The sequence below is a fragment of the Pholis gunnellus genome (genome assembly GCF_910591455.1).
Source record: "Pholis gunnellus genome assembly, chromosome: 20".
NCBI lineage: Eukaryota > Metazoa > Chordata > Actinopteri > Perciformes > Pholidae > Pholis > Pholis gunnellus.
Window position 1 is genome coordinate 18,466,300 of NC_136547.1, and position 18,491 is coordinate 18,484,790.

The following is an 18,491-nucleotide window of genomic DNA, read 5'->3' on the forward strand; positions in this document are numbered from 1 at the left end:
CACACATCGTCTCGTATGTATGTTCATATGCTGCAATGACCACAAGGAATAGTACACAAAGGGCTGTTTAATTGCTGAAAGTCGTTAAAGAAATGTTAAATTAAACTTGTGTTGAATAAGAGATGCTTTAATAGGAACCGTGATGTACTTTATATTGACACAAAGGCACATTTCTATTACAGCACTAAAGCCGATACATCAGGTGCACGTTTTATAGCTTTCATCCATAAAAACTATCCGTGCACAGATCTCAGTAAGCAGTACTGTATCTCATCTCTGTGGTGACAGCGTGTAATACTGAACTGAATACATAGTCATATATATATGGAATTGATAGTCCAGGAACTATCCAACAGCAAATTAACCAAAAGTAACTGGCACAATGGTAGACCACAGTAAATGTACACACATACACAAGTCATGAGACTGGCACAATACCACCGGATCAATGAGAGCACGTTCTAGTCGTCATCATATTTCATACTGAAGGTATAAAGCGCTCTGTGTCTACACAGGTTCATAACCTACACACACAGTTTGGCACTGCATTGAGTAATGAGTAAATCGTTAGAGTGCATAGAGAAGCATGTGCGTCCATTAAAAAAAAAGCTATTAGCTTAGCTATTTGTACATAATTATGCTACGAGCAGTGCTGCAGCCTTTCCACTGAGGATGTAAACATCTTATATGTGGTGGGGGGGGGGGGGGGGTCCACTACCCTATGATATATATACCGAGTCACACCAGTTCCCCATAATTAAAAGATCCTCTTTGTTATCTTAATGCCTAACAGCCGTTTACAAAACTATTGTAACTGCACACTCCGAATTAAAAAGCCTGCAGCAGACGAGTGTACACACAGTGCATTGTTTCTGTGATTACTTCAGAAACAATGAATGCTTACATGTGTATTTTTAATACTTTCTTTAAAAAAAATAGAACTTTTTAAAAAGTGCAATTCCCTGCCCATCAATGGCGGAATGATTATGTTTGTTTGCTATTTCTAATATATGCAGTAGCACTGAATAACAGCTAAAATGAACACACATTAATGCTAATATCTAACAAAAGCTCTTTTGACACTTAAAAATACACAGGTTGGTCATGAGTGTGGATGTATTGTGTGTTTGTTTTGACTAAGCTGCATGCTGGTATTTCCTTAAGGTGGTGAAATAAAAGGTTAGAGAAAGGTAAGTGTAGGAAGGACTTTTGTCTAATTGTGAGATGATCTGCGTTATATGAGCAGCAGGTGAGACGGGTCTGTGTCTGGGTTCTTCCTCGTGTTATCAGACGCTACCTGCAGGCTTTGGGGCTGCACTGGATTTGGGTGGACTCAGCTTCGTGGCATTGCAAAAGTCCACCAGCTGACCTGGTACTTCTGCCAACACGCTCTTTGCCAGTGCTTCTCGAGGAGCCTGAAGTGCAAAAGGAAGAGAAAAGAAACGTTAAAAAAAAGAAAAGATTATTTAAATGATATGGGTTCATGAACGAGAAGTAGAACGTCATGCAGATGAAGACAGCCAAAGGGAAAGTTCCAACCACCTTTGCTTTTCACTATATTTCGAGAGTTATTTTGTCACAATGCCACTTTTTGTGGCAACCTCCAGAGGAGTTGCTTGTACTTGTTGCATTTATAGATGGAGTGAGCAGCAACAGCAATAATATTGTTTGGTCATTTCCTCTCAGTTTCGTCTCGCTTCAACCCTAATCTCTTTGGAAAAGAGCTGAAGATGCAAGTGTTGAAGCCAGATTGTTGACTCTGGTGACTATAGTACGATGTACTATGGAGCAATGGATTCATCTGCACAACGTGCTATTGAGCAGAGGAATTTTCCCTTTAATGTGAACAAGAATATGTTTCTGAGATCGGTCACCACGCTTCATATCCTCACACAGAATGTATTGTACCATCTCTCTCACTCAGCACTGGACGGATCTTTAGCAAAACAAAGTAGGAAAAGAATGAAAACATGAGGATAGCAATCACGACATGCGATGACTCGTGCAGGGAGGCGGTTATTCATATCAGCTAAGCACAAGCGAGGGTGGTGGTCAATTTTTATGAATAAGAAATATTTGGGGTACCCCTATGAAGCATTTGGATCTTTGGGAGGCTTCAGTTTGAATATACTGAAGAAGGAGGTCACTTGCTGAGGTAACTCGGCCAATACGCTTTGGGCAAGAGCCTGGCTGGGCGCCTGAAAAGAGATAAATACACAATGCACAGACGTAAGCTAAGCGAGGGCTAAGCTGATGGGCTGGGTTGCCTGGGTTTGGGCATGTACACTGGTTTTAGATCGGGACACTATATATATATATATATATATATATATATATATATATATATATATATGTTATGTTTGGATTTGAAATTTTGAAGCCAGTTAAACCAAAAAATGACGCAGTGAAATGCTCAGAAAAAAGGTTTGAAAGGCATGCAGTTCTGTAAAGAAATGAATTGGCTTATTAAAAGACATTTTATGAAATTAAAGCAAACCCTATTCACAAACACATTGCTTCTATAAAAGCAAATCGGTGCTATAAAAAGGTGATTTTTTTCATTCTGACTTACATTTTGGAACTGCCGGTATGGCACGAACTGGACGATGTCTCGCATGGCAGTCTCGCCGGTCTGAGAGCGCAGACGTCCGTCGTCCCCGTCCAGGAACTCCATGGCGGTGAAGTCGGCCCCGCCCACTCCGATGATGATGATGGACATGGGCAGGCGAGAGGCGTTGACGATGGAGCTGCGCGTCTCATCCATGTCGGTGATCACTCCGTCAGTGATGATCAGCAGAACGTAGTATTGCTTCGGGGGAGACGGCAACAACAGAGGTAGTAGATCAATTATTAAATGGCCTCTCTTGACAGGATAAAGGTGGACTAGACTTCCACATATATTCAGCTATTGACAGGCATACAACTCAAGGTAATGCCTCTCTGTGACATTAAATCCAGAAACCATGGGCCTGGCATCTGGAAATAGCTTGAACAGGCAAACACTGTGGTGTTATCTAAAAACTCCTGTTGCTCTGGATCAAGCCATCTCTGAATCCTCTTGCACTATTTTCAAATGTATGCACAAAGAATTCAACGAGTTCCTGTCCAATGTGGCACATCGGAAGGTTTTCTGCAAGTGTTAAAGAATTGTGCCAGTGGGGGGTGCAAGGGTAAAAATGACTATTGGACTTTATACTCAGGATGGTTTCAGCCAAAATACTAATAATGATGAACTGGAAGGACATTCTTTGCAAATCATTCATGGTTTTGTGTTACTTCATTTGCCAAATATGGAGTCTCTGTGCATGCAGACCTGTGAGCTTCAACAATATTTATCAATAATACATACTCTAGTAATAAATAAATGTTCTTCTCTCATTTCAAGTAAAATAAGGGCTGCATTTAAGAATAAAACAAATAACAGAAAGCTTTTGAACAATGTGAAATTCAGTGAAATGAATTGAACTGAATTGTCCTACAGCTTTAAATTCAGTTCATTCAGGTGTGAAGTGATATTATATCTTTATCTGTGGTTATTAAACCACTTGTTTCAGCTCCATTCCTCTCTGGTAACGTCATTGTTGAGCGGTGAATAAACGTGTTAGGATTCTGATCATATTGGGCTCTTAGGTTTATTTTATGTGCCTTCATGTCGGATGTGATTTACCTGCATGTAAATGGTTGGTGTGTGTTTCCTGCACCGCTGAACGAGTGCCGTAAAGGCTAGAAAAGCTGCGCCGGTTAAAATAGAAGTGCTCCATATAAATTGAATAGTTCTCAATTATCTATCGGTTTTAGGTCCAGGGTCCGGACTGCGGTCCGCCTATTAGTGACCCCCTGATGTGAACGGGCAATTGCTCACCGATGCAGTGGTCTGCTGGAGGGCTTGCTTAGCAAAGCAGGCTACATGGTTGATGATGGGGGAGAAGTTGGTGGGACCGTAGAGTTTGACCTGAGGCAGACACACCCTGTAGGCCTCCACCACACCTTCAATGCCTAACACACACACACACACACACACACACACACACACACACACACACACACACACACACACACACACACACACACACACACACACACACACACACACAGTAGGGATCATGCTTGTGTCAACACACTACACATTATCTACTATTGTATATGTATATAACTGTCTAAATGTACATTCTGTGCAATGATTTGTATACATACCTGTACAAAATGGATTTGCTGGGTTGAAGTTGAGAGGAAACTCATGGGAAACCTAAAAGAAACACAATACCATCAGATTTCAGTTCCTGTGTCAAAACTACTAAATTACTTTTCAATCTGATTCAAACAGCAGTCGTATCTTTTTTGTGCGTTTTGTAGTTTACCTGCCATGTGGGAGGGATTTGTGCTCCAAAGCCAAAGGCGGGAAACATCTTGTCACTACACAGGAGGGAAAGAAACATCACTAGTACATTAGTGATTATTATGTCAATTAAATGCAAACCATTATGGCCATAAAGAAATGCTAGCTACGTTTACATACAAATGATGGGGAACTTTGGTGACGTGGTGTTTTTTCACATGAAGTTTAGACTGCGTTTCCTGTGTCATACATACGTGTCATAGTCCTGGATGACGTTGCCCACAGACCAGATAGCAGAGAGGTACTCGTTGACCCCCTGAGGACTAATGTAGTGCAGAGACTGAGGAGACCTGGGGTCCCCGTTGGAGCCTGTGAAGTCAATAGCCACCTGCAAAAAGCATTCAGGGAGCCGGCAGACATGCAGAGCTTATTAGTGGTCCAAAAATACAAATTAATAAAAAATAAAAAAAAGAGGCATTTATAGAGAAACCGAGACTTACAGTGAAGTTGATTTGACAGCCTCCCATAATATAATCTAGGAAGGTATACTCCTTCACCACCTAAAAGATAAAATATACGTATTATAAAAGAGTATTAGAGAGCATGCAATCTAATCACACAAGAGAACAATGCAACAGTCTATACCTGGCACATCTTCACGCTCACAACGCCGGAGTTCTTGTAGCCTTTCTTCTTCTGTTTCTTTTTACTGTTGACGCAATCAAACTCTGCCTGAGGACAAAACACGAAAGCATGGGTGTGAATGCGAGAGACGCCCTTAAAAGTCAAAGTTGTTTGAAATTGACATTTTACTTGGAACTACACTAGTCGGTGCTCTTAGCGAGACTAATTCACAAGAACTTTCCCCAAAACCCAAACTAATTACAATAACACCAAATATAAGTACAATAAGCAGCTTCAAGATGCTTGAGAATGTTGAAATAATGTTTGAAATATTGGTTGTTGCACATCCAAACAAACAATGTACACACACACATACCGGAGATGTTCGTGACGCTTGCTGGAAGCGTGTCATTGTGGTCTCAAAGGCGCCAATAAGATCGTGGGAGCCATCGCTGTCATAGTCATAACACTCAACCTGGAAAAAGGTAAAGAAGATATGATCCAAACTATCTGGACAGCAGTGATACATGGTGTTATTTTATGTGTGAACATAGCCTATTGGTTTCGTTACAAAAACAAAAAACTGGAGATGTAGAAAACAGAAGAAACAAGAACATGCAAAAGTGAGATTCAGAACGTAACTCTTTGTAGCACGAGCGTACTAGACAGACAGTCAGATGACTAAAAGAGGAATGTGTGGTTTCAGACAAATCCGTTTCATGAGAGGATCGTGTTGGATGAAGGAAACTTGGAGGGCCTGCGACTTTACTCAGGCATCGTCATGTACGATGCCCCCCCCCCCCCCTCTCTACTCCATTCACAAACTTCACCCGTTAAGTGATGGCAGGATGAAAAAAGACAAACACTGTAACACACTGGGTAACTCACTTGTACTGTATGCTTGAACACAGCTTCCTTCCTGACATGTGCGCTTCAGAAGTTCAAAAAATATATATATCATCACGCTAGTACTAAATACACTCCAACAATGCTTTGAGATATCTGAGAGAGACTATTCAACACCTTCCAGACGGGTCGTATTATGTCATGACAGTGAGAACACAGACTTCCACTTAACCAAAAGGATCACGGTTATAAAGTGTATTTCGGGTACCTTTATAGGTTTCTCCAGGTCTCCTCCGCAGAGAGACTGCAGGGGGATGCGAAAGGGTTTCCATGTTGGATTCAAGTTGTTGTTCACCACCTGAAGACAGAATTTATGAAAATCATACCGGTTGCAGACTACTCCATCCAGAGCTAACTTGTATGGAACCGATGCAGATTCTTAAAAGGCAACTGAAATCATATTTAGTTGTTGTTTTTGCAGTGGGAAATGTCCAGATGTTTTTAAACCTATTGTTAATCTACTTTAACATTAAAAAGGGGGGGGGGGGGTTAATCAGCTTCATCAGTGCACTTTTCCCCGGTCGATGTGTATTTGGCATGCGGCAGGAAAGGAATAAAAAGGTTAATATGACAACTCTTGTTGAAGATTTGTAACTTTCTTTCCACAGCTCTCTGTTCATTCGTACCTCGGTCCTGTGAGCGAGTTGCCATCCAGTGGCTGTCTGCTTGTAGAATTCCAGGTACGGGTCGGACTTCCCAAAGAAATCCTGTGAACGAAAGAAGCAATGAAACACAATAAGTATAATGTGCCTGAATATTGAAAAATGAATACTTCTAAAAGTATCACTCATACCTTGTTATCTAGTTTCCTTGCTTCAACTTCAAAGTTCGCCACCCGGTTATCTTTTATTTCTTCTGCACTGATCTGTGAAGAGAAGAGCAGATAAACATCAGAGGACAAAGGAAACAACACGGCCACCTTTCTCTCTGGCTCTCTGCGTCACTCACTGTGATGGTCCCTTTTCCTGCAGGAGACTTGTTCTTCAAGACGAGTGGCCGGGTCAGTTTCTTACTGGACACAACCTAAAAAGCAGATACAAGAGCAAGTTAACGAAAGAAGAAGCAGAAGCAAAAGCAAAAGCGGTGGATGAGAGCAACACAGCAGCCTCTGAACCACGAGGCAAGCATGCAAAACAACCAGGCAAAGTGAACATCTGGGGTCAGATTACACTGAGAGCCGAAACAGCAACTGTCTATCAGGGATGTTAGTTCTTGATGTGTAACAGTTGTGTTATTACAGCACACAATGTGTCACACACACAAAAATGTACAAACTTTGTTCGGTGAAACTTAAAAGTAAGGAATTGAAACATTCAACCCAACATGAAGCCAAACACTTACCTGGCCCAAGGTGCACTCCAGTTGCCCCAGGAAGTCGTCATCACTCACGTCAACAGTTTTGTTGTCGATGTCATAAATCCCAAACTTCAGTTTCTGCACTATTTCAAAGTAGTAGTCGATGACAAATTTCTTTGCAAACTTTGGGCAGAGGCAATTCTGGACTTTCTCTGTGCGGTCCACCTGTTGTGAAAGGGCGGATTGCTTTATGCTTCGCTACGTGCACACATTTAAACAGTAGAATGTATTGGCCCACATGCACTGATGAAACAGGAAATGGACATGATGTGACTGCTGCTTTACACAACACTGACTTTTCTATTTGGGGTTAACGATTAACACTGCGCTGAGATTTTCTCTTGCAGGTAGAGACATAACAGTGACATAACTGCCACACCTACGTATAATTTAAAACATCCCCCATTATCTGTTTCTCAGAGCAGGGGAAGATGCTGAAGAATATATTTTTTTTGCCTTTCAAAATAAATGTAAAACACCGACTGATTCTAATGTGTTTGATGTTCAAAATTAAATCAAGCAGAATTAAGCAGCAGGGTTATGATTAGGGCAACAGTTCACTAATATAAACTATAAATCTGTGAGCTCCCGGATGTTGAATGAATTTAGATCCAGACATCCTACTGACCTCGTACCACTGGGATTCAGAGTTGCTCGTTTGAAGCACACACAGAGGGTCGGACTTGGAGCCGATGTCTTTATCCAGGAGATTCTCACAGGACACCGTCAGTTCCACCTTGGTCACACACTGGGTCGCCATGTCTGTCCACAGACTGTCTGTTAAGAGCTGGAGAAGGACACGCAGAGAGGGGCGTTACTGTGTGAGAACGTCACATGTTATTCAAATGAATTTCTTTAGGTTTGTGTAGCTAAGCCAAGATTTAACAGCTTTTTATATGAGGTTCAACTTGCACTGACGTTACCACTAGAAGGGAACTTCCACTAATAAAATATGTTGTTTTGGGGGCGGTAACTTCACGCGAGCTGGGCAACACGGTGACAAGGAGTGACGTTGTGATACCGTACGTTACGCCAAAAATATCAATTGTAGAGTTTTGACGCTTCAAAATGTTGACCCTAAACCGCGGTGCCTCGCTCAGACACGGGTGTGGTGAACCAGCAACCGTCTCATGGGAAATGTAACACGATACTTCAGCATTAAGGAGGTCCAGCCGGAGGGAAAAAGCAGACGGGCTGACGTTACGATGAGTGAAAGTACAACGACGAACGCTAGCGAGCTAACCAGGCTGGTTATTGATAACTTATTAAATTGATAAATAGCTGGTTTGGCTCGTTAACTTCCACCCAAATAGTAGTTGGTGATTTAAATTCAAACTTACCGTTAAAAGTGTTTGGACTCACAATAAGACAATACTTTGTTGGGCGGTTCTAGTTGCTCGACATGAACGTGACAGCTTAGCAGGATGGTTTCGCCCTCTCGAATGTAAAAGTGACGCAATGACGTGATGTCTGGGCTCTCCTCCTCGAGCTCTCACGTCAACACGACGACGTTACGCCCACAAAGAACGAGACGTCGTAACGTCTGCCACAACAACGATCCAGCTTCAAATAGTCACGGCGCGAATTTACCACCTGACTGTTTTTTAACTTTTATCTTTGATTTCTTCACCAGTAGTCGTAGTAAACTATTATATCCGCCATGACGCTCTTATAATTAGAGTTGATGTGTTACAATAATGAACTCTCATGCTCTAATGGTCACTGAGCGAGTTGCATCGCTGTCAGGTTTGAAAGTTTTATTTTGAAATGAATGAAGATTCAGTAGTGCACATAACCGGAAGTCTTACTGTAAGACTTCCGGTTAATATTGTTCTGCAGTTACACAATGTGGCCACCAGAGGGGTTGCAGGGTTGTTTATAGGATCGGTCCAGGACTTTATTTCGTTATTAAACAAGGTACACATTGTATTAGCATCAGTATGAACATGACTGTACGTACATGATTGTACAATCATGACAACCGTCAGCTAAAAGTAAAGTCAAAGCTAATATTTTACCAACACTTTCGGTTGACACTTTCAGTCAATTGGAGGTGAGGCCTCTTACATACACTGTGTAGCTGCATCGTGACTAGTATCACTCAATAAATGTTGTGTGTGTGTGTTTAAGAACTGACAAGGCAGTGTGTTCATTGTCTTTAGATGCGCGTCCTAGGACAAAGTCCAGTGTTACAACACTTTGGTTGTGTTACAAAATGTGTCATGAATATGAATCACTACTTTGTTAAAATACATACTAGTACTTCTTTAATGTCATGACAGGAAGGCAGCGGTAAACAAAACACACAAATCACTTTTAAATGATCTAATATCTTTATTTAAAAAATACTGAAATAGAAGCTGGCGATTTTGTAGGTTGACTTACATTTTGTTTTGTTTCTTGCATTGCATATATTTACATAAAATATCAATAAAAACAAAGTCAATAAAGTATATTAAGGCAATGCCACAGTGATCAGTGCATATTAAATATACATGTACACTTATTGAAATGTATTAGGCCATTTTCCTAACAGTCAGTAAAGTGATACGTTTTACGATCGCTTAAGACGGAGTGAACTTCTAATGTACATCGGTACAAACATGCATTACAGCTGCATGCATGAAGGTTACTGATGTAATCACTTCTAAGGGTTCTCATTGTTAACACTCAAACAATATGTTAAAACCAAATATGGAACAGAATTTTTTTTAAACTGACTGACATACAAAACAGCAGCAAGTGTACAAAATAATTGTTTTGGTAGCGTAAAACCTACAAAAGTTAAGAATTTAGGCAAAGTTATTCAACCATTATGTAAACATTACTGAATTGTATTTGATATAAAGTATATATATTTTGATCTGTCCAAAAAAATCCATGATTTCAAAGGAAACGTATGCTTCATTTCCCAAGGAAACAACCAACATACAAGTCGTCATTATGTAATATGTCGATGCTGGAGGAAATATAAGCATAAACACGGAGAACACATTAAGTACTCTAGCCCTTTCATGTACACGTTCAGACAGACTGATGAGATGGCTGAACCAAGGACCTTAAATCAAGTCGCATTAGTTGAAATCAATGCAGATCAATCAAACAATTAACAATCCCGGCACTTGAGTCACATAGAGTCACATAGAAGTGTCACAATAAATGTTTAAGTTAAGTACATGTTAGTAAATTTTAGAAAATGTACACAATATCTGTGTACTATGGCTTTATACTATTGTCGCATAGTATTTACAAGTCGTAGCATGACTGTCAGACTGGATGCTGCATGCTCATGTGGTGTCCTGAGGGGAGAAGTTGGTCACTGGGGGGGGGGGGGGGTGCTGATGCTGAGAGGTTAGGGAGAGGCGCGTCACCGTGGGGGGGCTTCAGACTCATGGTGTTGAAGAAGCTTGTCACCTGACCCGGGACCTCTGCCAAGACGCTCTGAGCGAGCAGTTCTTGAGGACCCTAAAGAGAAGCAGCAGAGGAGAGAAACAAATAAGAGAAGCGGTGAGCGGCGGAGATGAGCTGCAGGCGTCGGTGTGTTGCACTGATTGGATGAATATTCAAGTATGATCAGGATATGAATGTTTCCTAGAGGGCAGTTCCACGAGTGAGGAGCTCGGGTATTGGTATGTATTCTGTATGCAATAGTTGGACATTATGGGAAATATGTTTTAATACTTTCAGCCAGAGAGGTAGATGAGAAGATGAATACTGCTCTCTAACATCTGAACACTTAACTATATGGCCGGTTAATTTAGCTTCACATAACACAGGAAATAGGTGGGAAATGCTTATATGCTGTGTTTATGTTATATCTTGTTTAATCTGCACAAAATCAATGTGTAAAAACACCTATGGCAGTAGAGACTACAGGAAGTTAAAAGAAACAGGGTGGTAAATTAAGTGAACTAGGTTGTATAATTACGCTCGTAATGAAATGCATGCAGCTTCGGATCAAATGTGGGTAAGAAGGAGAGGATTGGGGGGCTGGGAGTGCTCCTACATTTCTAGGAAGGACTGGGATCGACGGGGGGCTTCAGGTGAAATAAATTGAAGAAGGAGGCCACTTGGTCAGGCAACTCTGCCAGTACACTTTGGGCAAGGGCTGCACTGCCTGCCTGCAATAAGATGTATAACACATTCAAATGTATGCATTACTTAATGATTTTTTTAAAGAAGCTTATGTGGTGCCTGCCTACAAAGACGTCGCTTCATGATGTAGCTTACATTTTGGAACTGCCTGTACGGCACGAACTGCACGATGTCCCTCATGGCAGCCTCGCCCGCAGCAGAGCGTAGATTCCCATCGTCTCCGTCCAGGAACTCCATGGCGCTGAAGTCGGCCCCGCCCACTCCGACGATGATGATGGACATGGGCAGGCGAGAGGCGTTGACGATGGCGCTGCGCGTCTGATCCATGTCGGTGATCACTCCGTCAGTGATGATCAGCAGAACAAAGTATTGCTGTGAAACGTCGACATGAGAGGGAACAAACACGAGAAACAGAACGGTTGGTATTTTGTGGAAAAGAGGAAGCGATCGAGATTACGTTGTCTCCGTTTAGTAGCTACTTCAAAACCACAGCGACAAACATTTGCACACAACAGACACAATTATAATATTACTTCCAGCAACTCACAGAGGCAGTTTGCTGCTGCATGGCTTGCATTCCAAACTGGGCTACGTGGTTGATGATCGGGGAAAAGTTTGTGGGGCCGTAAAGCTTCACCTGGGGCAGACACTGCTGGTAGGCCTGGACCACACCCTCTATCCCTAAAAATTACACACACAAAGAACAAATGATGCCAATCTTAAGTGATATTGTGATAAACCAAATCTGTGAACAGCTAATGTCCCGTTCGGTCTCATTGAACACACAGCCGTGTGAGTTTGCGTTAGCCTCGGCCTATCATCACCTGCACAAAACGGATCTGCTGGGTTGAAGTTGATGGGAAACTCGTGGCTGACCTGCGAACACAAACAGGTTTTACATGCATCAGAGAATGTATTGACAACATATCCAACGCCCAAGTATGTTTGAACTGAAACAAACAATCACCTGCCACGAAGGAGGGATCTGGGCTCCAAACCCAAACGCAGGGAACATCTTGTCGCTAAAGGAAGTGAAAGAAAACAGGTGTTGTTGTCGTAGTAAGTTTAGATATACAAAGGATTAGACTAGAGCCCTTAAGAAGGCCTCGTGTCATTCAGACGTGGGAACCTTTTACATTCATGCTCCTCACAGCTTCATTCAGACATGACGGGACGTTTACGGTAACAGCTGTGTGCTCTGAATGCTCGTCCCTGCATCTCATATTAATTTTCACATGGATTGTATCATTTAACTTTATGAGAGAGCAAATTCTGTTGATTGTTGAATAGTTCTTGTAGACTGATCTGGTCTGATTTTGTGCCTGAGAGATGATGATTTCAGCGATCTTAGGAGACGGTATAAAACGTGCTTTTTGCTCCATCTCTACATGTTAAACCTTGTGCTGCTGCAGTCTTTAGAATTAACCTGACGACTTCAGTGAATCCACAAAAAAACTCACATTCACTGTTGGTGTTTTGACTAAATTTGCTATAGGAAGAAAAACATGACTTATGGTGTATTGTTACCAACGTAAAACTTTATGTATAACAATCCATGTACCTGTCATAGTCCTGGATGACATTCCCCACTGTCCAGATAGCAGCCAGGTACTCATTGTAGCCTCCGGGGTTGATATAGTGGAGGGACTGGGGAGAGGTGGGGTTCCCGTTAGAGCCTGTGAAGTCAATGGCAATCTGCCCCGGGGGATGGATTAAAAACAAGAGGTAATCAAATAGGATAATGCTTTCACAACATCATAATAAATGCTTCCTGAAAACATTAAATCCTCAATATACAATGTCATTAAAAAAACAAACAAACATAAGATGTAAATATCAGGGATATTTCTTTCAGCGTTTCCTGAAAGATTCTTAAAAAGATGCAGCACTCACGGTGAAGTTAATCTGACAGCCGCCCATTATGTAATCCAGAAACGTATAATCCTTCACTATCTGAAAAGAAATATTGTTGACAGAAATTATAGAACTGTTGCAAAAACCGTATGTAACAACATGCATGCTGAGGCACTGCACTGTCGTGGTGTTTGAATGTTATTACATAATATTGTGCACGTCTGAATACGATGTTTTTGATGCACAGGTAGCGTCTACTGTCATCTCAACATCTCTAAGTCACGCAACTGACTTCATGCAGAGTATGCATGTGCTGAACATGAACTATTAATTCAGAAAGAAAAAGAATATTCAAACCACAGTACCTTGCACTGCTTTACAACGATAACACCAGAGTTTTTGTATCCTTTCTTCTTCTGTTTCTTCTTGCTATTGATGCATTCAAACTCAGCCTGAGAGGAGCACACACACACACACAAGTGAAAATGTGGGCGAGAAGCCTTTTTCTGTTTGTTTGTGGTTCAGGAAAATGCAAACACTAACAACCATGTACACACAGAGGGGGAGAGACAGCTCACCGCATATGTTTGTGATGCCTGCTGTATTTGGGAGAGCGTGGTCTCATATGAGCCGATAAAGTCGTGAGATCCACTGTTGTTGTAGTCGTAACACTCTACCTAGGAAACACAGACAGTCAGGAGGAACAAGACAAATCCAGTTCATTCTCTTGAGGGGGAAAGAATTAATAATAGATTAGCATCACTGTGTGAAAATCAAAGCAGATGAGTCAAGAAAAAGCATGCTTTGGGGGTGAAGCCTCGAATGCGAGACGACACATTACATTGAAGAAATGTAACAGAAACACACACACACACACACACACACACACACGCAAGCCTGCTAATTGGCTAAAAAAAAAGAAAGGGGCACGGTCCCACTACCTCCTTTAGAGCAAGTCACACAGAGTACCTGCTCAGAATCTGCACCCTGCAGCTTCTGAGCACCTTCAGTGTTAAAGGAAACATGTCTACACACAGCATGGAGCAACCAGTACAGCTGATGCTACAGTCTACGAGATGATTAGCTAACAACGGTAATGGATAACTAAAGGAATCCATCTTAACAGAAAGCGTCGACGTTTTGGGGATTTTTCTCTTTGGTCAACTTACCTGTTGGAAACATAATGTTAATGTAACATTAAATACTGAATGGAGCCATGTTTATTGTGATCAACCGCACATTAGCTCACAGTGTTCTATCAAACATAAGCTTCATATATCATATGTAAACAGGGACATCAGAACCCGTTGGTGTGTTGTATTTTGGTATTTGTTAACTGAGAAAAACTACCAGACCTATCTGGATATCTTGACTTATGATTTAGCTTTACAAATACTTCCAGTTCCATTTTTAATGAATGCTAGTTACCTGTTAAATGATGCTCTCATCATTTAACAGGTAAGTTGACCAATGAGCCAAACTCCTGAAATCGTTGACGTACTCCTTTAAGACAGGCGTAGATGTGTTAAGGACTTGTGCCCGTCCCGTCAAAGACACGGCATCCTTCACGTGAAGAGCACTCGCGATGGAGACAGTGAACTCACTTGCACCGTAGACTGGAAAGCATCCCTTCCTGACAAGTGTGCTTTTTACAGGGTTAAAGGATTGGAAACAAAAAACAACACACATAAACTAATGCTAACACACATTTTCCTTATTTGTGCCAAGATCATCAGACCCGTAGGTGTGCACAAGAGGCAATCAATAAAACATGGGCAGGCTCCTCATCATGGCCTTGATGCAATCATGAAAAGGCTTCAGGGATCAAACATGTGTGCTTTTTGTTGTTGATGTTTAGCTGGGCAGAAATAACATCATCCATATTCATGTATGAGACAAGGCGTAAAATGCATTTGGTCTATTCTTTGAGATTATCCCTGTATCAGTTCTGCTGGATCTCACAGGCCCTTTGCTTCTGCACGGAAGAGAAAACAACTTTGGAAAATTCTATTTCATTCAGTAAAGCTAATCCGTCACTGAGCGAGTTCCAGTCACCATTTCATTTACACATTAGGTAACACTACTTAAGCCAGGATGAGACAGGAAGGATTGTAAAATGTCCCCCCCGATAGAAACCCTGCATATTACGACACGTAGCGTGAAAGAACACAAACGGTAAAAAGGCCAACATTGTGCCATCAGTCACCATGTCTTACAGTCAACGTGTGTGTGTGTAAGTGTGTGTGTGTACCTTTATAGATTTCTCCACGTCACCTCCGCAGAGCGACTGCAGCGGGATTCTGAATGGTCTCCATATTGGGTTTAGGTTGTTTTTCACCACCTGCACAGATCAAACAGCATTTGGACAGTTGACATGCATTCACCGCTTACACTTCAAACTGTCAATACAAAGTCATGACTCCACTTGCCCACACACTGTCCAAGGATCCTTGGACCACATGAGGACACAATGGTTAGATTCGTACCTCTGTCCTGTGAGCGAGCTGCCATCCAGTCTCTGTCTGCTTATAGAATTCCAGGAACGGGTCGGACTTGCCAAAGAAATCCTGGAAATAAGTAAGAAAACAACAGGAAGTCAGTTAAATCAACGCTGAGTATGTTCACTGAGCCTTCATTTTAATCCAGTGGACGGAGAGATATTAATGCATGTATATTGTGCATATTTATCTTTAAAAAAAAGAAAACAGCCATAGTCAGAGCGGGGAAAACTGTCAATAAGTTAACAAGAACGTTTTCTTTAGTTAATCGTTTGCCAGACTTGCATTTCCTTAATGGATGATGAAGTGGTGGAATCGGACAGTGTGTTAAAGCTACATTTTAAATGTATTTGTTCGGATGGGAACAAAAACACGTCGGCCAGAAACTGAGTCCCTTTCAAACTACATCCTCCAGCTGCACCACAATCCTGTTCACTCAGAATTATTAATATATAATCTCCAGTATTATGGGAATTATGTTCCCTCAGTGCAACCAATCACATCACAAGATGATAGAGAGAATGATTCATTAATCCTACGTATCTGAGCTACAATATCTTATTTCTAAAAAACAACAATACAAATGTGCAGTAGCAATTAATACCTTTTTATCCAGTTTTCTTCCCGCAACTTCAAATTCCACCACCCTGTTGTCTGTTCTTTCTTCAGCACAGATCTACAGAACATGAAACAGCTTTGTGTCAAAAATATCCAAAAAGTGCAAATACGAGTACGCAAAGGAACACATCGAACGTCTCGTAATGTGTCACCGTCAACCTGAACGACAGAGGACTCACAGAGATGGTTCCTTTCCCTGCAGGTGACTTGTTCTTCATGACAAGCGGTCTTGTGAGTTTCCTTGAGGACACAACCTGGACAGAAAAAAAAAAATCAAAAGAGTTATCTTATCTACCCAGACCACGGCCACGACACCACTTTATGCTCAACCTAAGTGAAAAGAAAGAAGCATGACGACTAAGCATGTGTGATGATGACTTTTTGTGCTAAACAAAAGTGCGCTAACCTGTCCCAAGGTACACTCCAGTTCTCCCAGGAAGTCAGCATCTTGCAGACTGCCGTTTTCGCTGTCAATGTCGTACACTTCGAACTTCAGTTTCTGCACCATCTCAAAGTAGTAGTCAATGACAAAAGTCTTGGAAAACTTGGGATTAAGGCAGTTCTGGATTTTCTCCGTCCGGCCAATCTGACACAGATACACGTTTCAGAGTCAACGTCTATTTCTGCACATAGTCACGACACTCTTTTGACTCACAGCAGGTGTTGTGACATTTCAAAAGTGACAGCAAATGCAGATGTGGTATCAATATAAAATGAGATTAGATTCTTACCTCACACCAGTGAGGCCCTGAGCTGTTCATGAGAAGCACACACAGAGGGTCAGACTTTGAGAACGCATCCATGTCCAGCAGATTGTCACAGGAGATGCTCAGTGCCACCTTGGTCACACATTCGGGGGCCTTTGGCCCCGGGGGTCCGGCTGCTGCCATCACAGCCTGGAGGACACACACGAACTGACGAACACAAACACAAGTTACACACACTTTATACACCACACCCATCATCATTCAAAGTTAAGACTGAGCGACGGCTTTCTACTGAGAGCAGCAGCCATCTGTACTTTGTAAAACATATGCCCCATCGCCGTCTGTTTAGCGGACGTTAATACTGTTTACTTGTCAAATTTAACTAACTTTGTCTCAATGTAGTTTTACAGTTGACACGCCCAACATACGTGGAGCCTATGAAGAGGACCCAGTAAACACACTAAGCTTTTATACATGCGTTTATTAACAGTTAATAGAAATGTATCGCGAGTAGAGCGCATTATGATTCGTTAGGCACATGATGCATTTATAGCCCCTTTAGTTGTAATAAAACGTAGCTGCTGGAATGCGTCTATAATTCGCCACATAGTGGTGAGTCACAGTAAAACATCCGCCGTTGCATCATGTGGTCGAATCCATTATAAAGAGAATTGACTTACGTTGACGTAACTTAGTTAACTTAAAGTTAATGGAAAAAAACTAATTGACCGAGCTGTGGCTAAACGTTGCCGTTGACGTTACTAACGTTGGCTAACGATGGAGGAAGTCCGTCAGACACTTCACTCACGTTTGCTGTTAAAATCGATGAAATATAACGGGTGTTAACTAGCGTTACTAACGTATCCTAACGTTGACTTAGCAATGGTTAACGAACGAGTTGACGCCTTTTTTGTTTCAGCTAAAGATCTCATGATACTAATAAGTTTATCATGGTACCGTAGCAGTCCTGTAGCTTTAAGTGGCGGTTTAAGTAGTAACGTTATTACATAAAACCTTAAATTTACTTTTACGACAAAAGAAAACAGCATATTGTCAAAAGGAGTGTTCACTTTATACGTCCTACCTTGTGAGCTAGCTAGCTGTGGTGTTAGCTGTCAGTAGCAGACAGACATAGGGGAGCTCGCGCTGTGTGGGCGGGGCCCACTGCGCTCGTCCCCAGCCTGAGGGGCACCCATCAGTCTGCTGCAGAGGAAAGCGATGCACCCACCGTTTTGTCAGCTTAGACAAAATATAGTAAAGCTGGTAAACCACTTGGCTACATATAATACATCATTAGGTTGGTCAACAACACCAACAAACAAAGTGGAAATTTGATTAAATATTAAAGCTGTGGAAAGACTTCCTATATAGATATACTTTGAGAAAGTCATGCAGAAAACCCAAAAGCCTACATTTGCCAGTCAGACAAAACTGGAGCATCAACAGCATAAAGACGCCTCAAACACCCCACTATAAGAGGACTGTGGTTCAGTGTGG

At 41.7% G+C, this 18,491-nt stretch overlaps 2 protein-coding genes across 6 annotated transcripts; both read right to left on the minus strand.

Annotated features, from left to right (window-relative positions):
• Positions 1–52: 52 nt before the first annotated feature.
• Positions 53–8,680, minus strand: LOC306712193 (copine-3-like). Of its 3 annotated transcripts, XM_079181341.1 has the most exons (17): positions 8,563–8,680; positions 7,851–8,009; positions 7,208–7,387; positions 6,815–6,889; positions 6,660–6,731; positions 6,493–6,573; positions 6,075–6,164; positions 5,337–5,435; positions 4,982–5,068; positions 4,837–4,896; positions 4,591–4,724; positions 4,359–4,413; positions 4,195–4,246; positions 3,863–3,996; positions 2,573–2,809; positions 2,086–2,198; positions 1,281–1,415 (listed from the first exon to the last, which is right to left on the minus strand). In XM_079181341.1, the coding sequence occupies exons 2-16, from the start codon at positions 7,980–7,982 to the stop codon at positions 2,088–2,090; spliced, it is 1,599 nt and encodes a 532-aa protein (XP_079037467.1). In that variant the 5' UTR covers positions 7,983–8,009; positions 8,563–8,680; the 3' UTR covers positions 1,281–1,415; positions 2,086–2,087. The 3 variants fall into 3 exon arrangements, with proteins under 3 accessions (XP_079037465.1, XP_079037466.1, XP_079037467.1); XM_079181339.1 differs by lacking the exon at positions 2,086–2,198 and having other exon boundaries at positions 53–1,415; XM_079181340.1 differs by lacking the exon at positions 2,086–2,198 and having other exon boundaries at positions 53–1,415; positions 8,585–8,670.
• A 1,440-nt stretch (positions 8,681–10,120) lies between these two features.
• LOC306712191 (copine-3-like) lies at positions 10,121–18,137 on the minus strand. Of its 3 annotated transcripts, XM_079181337.1 has the most exons (17): positions 18,079–18,137; positions 17,019–17,201; positions 16,694–16,873; positions 16,467–16,541; positions 16,274–16,345; positions 15,658–15,738; positions 15,423–15,512; positions 13,750–13,848; positions 13,537–13,623; positions 13,211–13,270; positions 12,879–13,012; positions 12,285–12,339; positions 12,142–12,193; positions 11,865–11,998; positions 11,453–11,689; positions 11,229–11,343; positions 10,554–10,687 (listed from the first exon to the last, which is right to left on the minus strand). In XM_079181337.1, the coding sequence occupies exons 2-16, from the start codon at positions 17,175–17,177 to the stop codon at positions 11,233–11,235; spliced, it is 1,626 nt and encodes a 541-aa protein (XP_079037463.1). In that variant the 5' UTR covers positions 17,178–17,201; positions 18,079–18,137; the 3' UTR covers positions 10,554–10,687; positions 11,229–11,232. The 3 variants fall into 3 exon arrangements, with proteins under 3 accessions (XP_079037461.1, XP_079037462.1, XP_079037463.1); XM_079181335.1 differs by lacking the exon at positions 11,229–11,343 and having other exon boundaries at positions 10,121–10,687; XM_079181336.1 differs by lacking the exons at positions 11,229–11,343; positions 18,079–18,137 and having other exon boundaries at positions 10,121–10,687; positions 17,019–17,241.
• Positions 18,138–18,491: the final 354 nt, after the last annotated feature.

Excerpts from the sequence above, each read along its gene's own strand:
- LOC306712193 (XM_079181339.1), bottom strand. The coding sequence starts at position 7,982 with ATGGCGACCCAGTGTGTGACCAAGGTGGAACTGACGGTGTCCTGTGAG. Across the intron at positions 5,436-6,074 it reads ACCTGGAGAAACCTATAAAG|GTTGAGTGTTATGACTATGA; the intron begins GTACCCGAAATA and ends ACCTTTTTCCAG. Across the intron at positions 4,725-4,836 it reads GCTGTCAAATCAACTTCACT|GTGGCTATTGACTTCACAGG; the intron begins GTAAGTCTCGGT and ends TGCTTTTTGCAG.
- LOC306712191 (XM_079181335.1), bottom strand. The coding sequence starts at position 17,177 with ATGGCAGCAGCCGGACCCCCGGGGCCAAAGGCCCCCGAATGTGTGACC. Across the intron at positions 15,739-16,273 it reads GAAGAAAACTGGATAAAAAG|GATTTCTTTGGCAAGTCCGA; the intron begins GTATTAATTGCT and ends ACTTATTTCCAG. Across the intron at positions 13,271-13,536 it reads TCGTTGTAAAGCAGTGCAAG|ATAGTGAAGGATTATACGTT; the intron begins GTACTGTGGTTT and ends ATTTCTTTTCAG.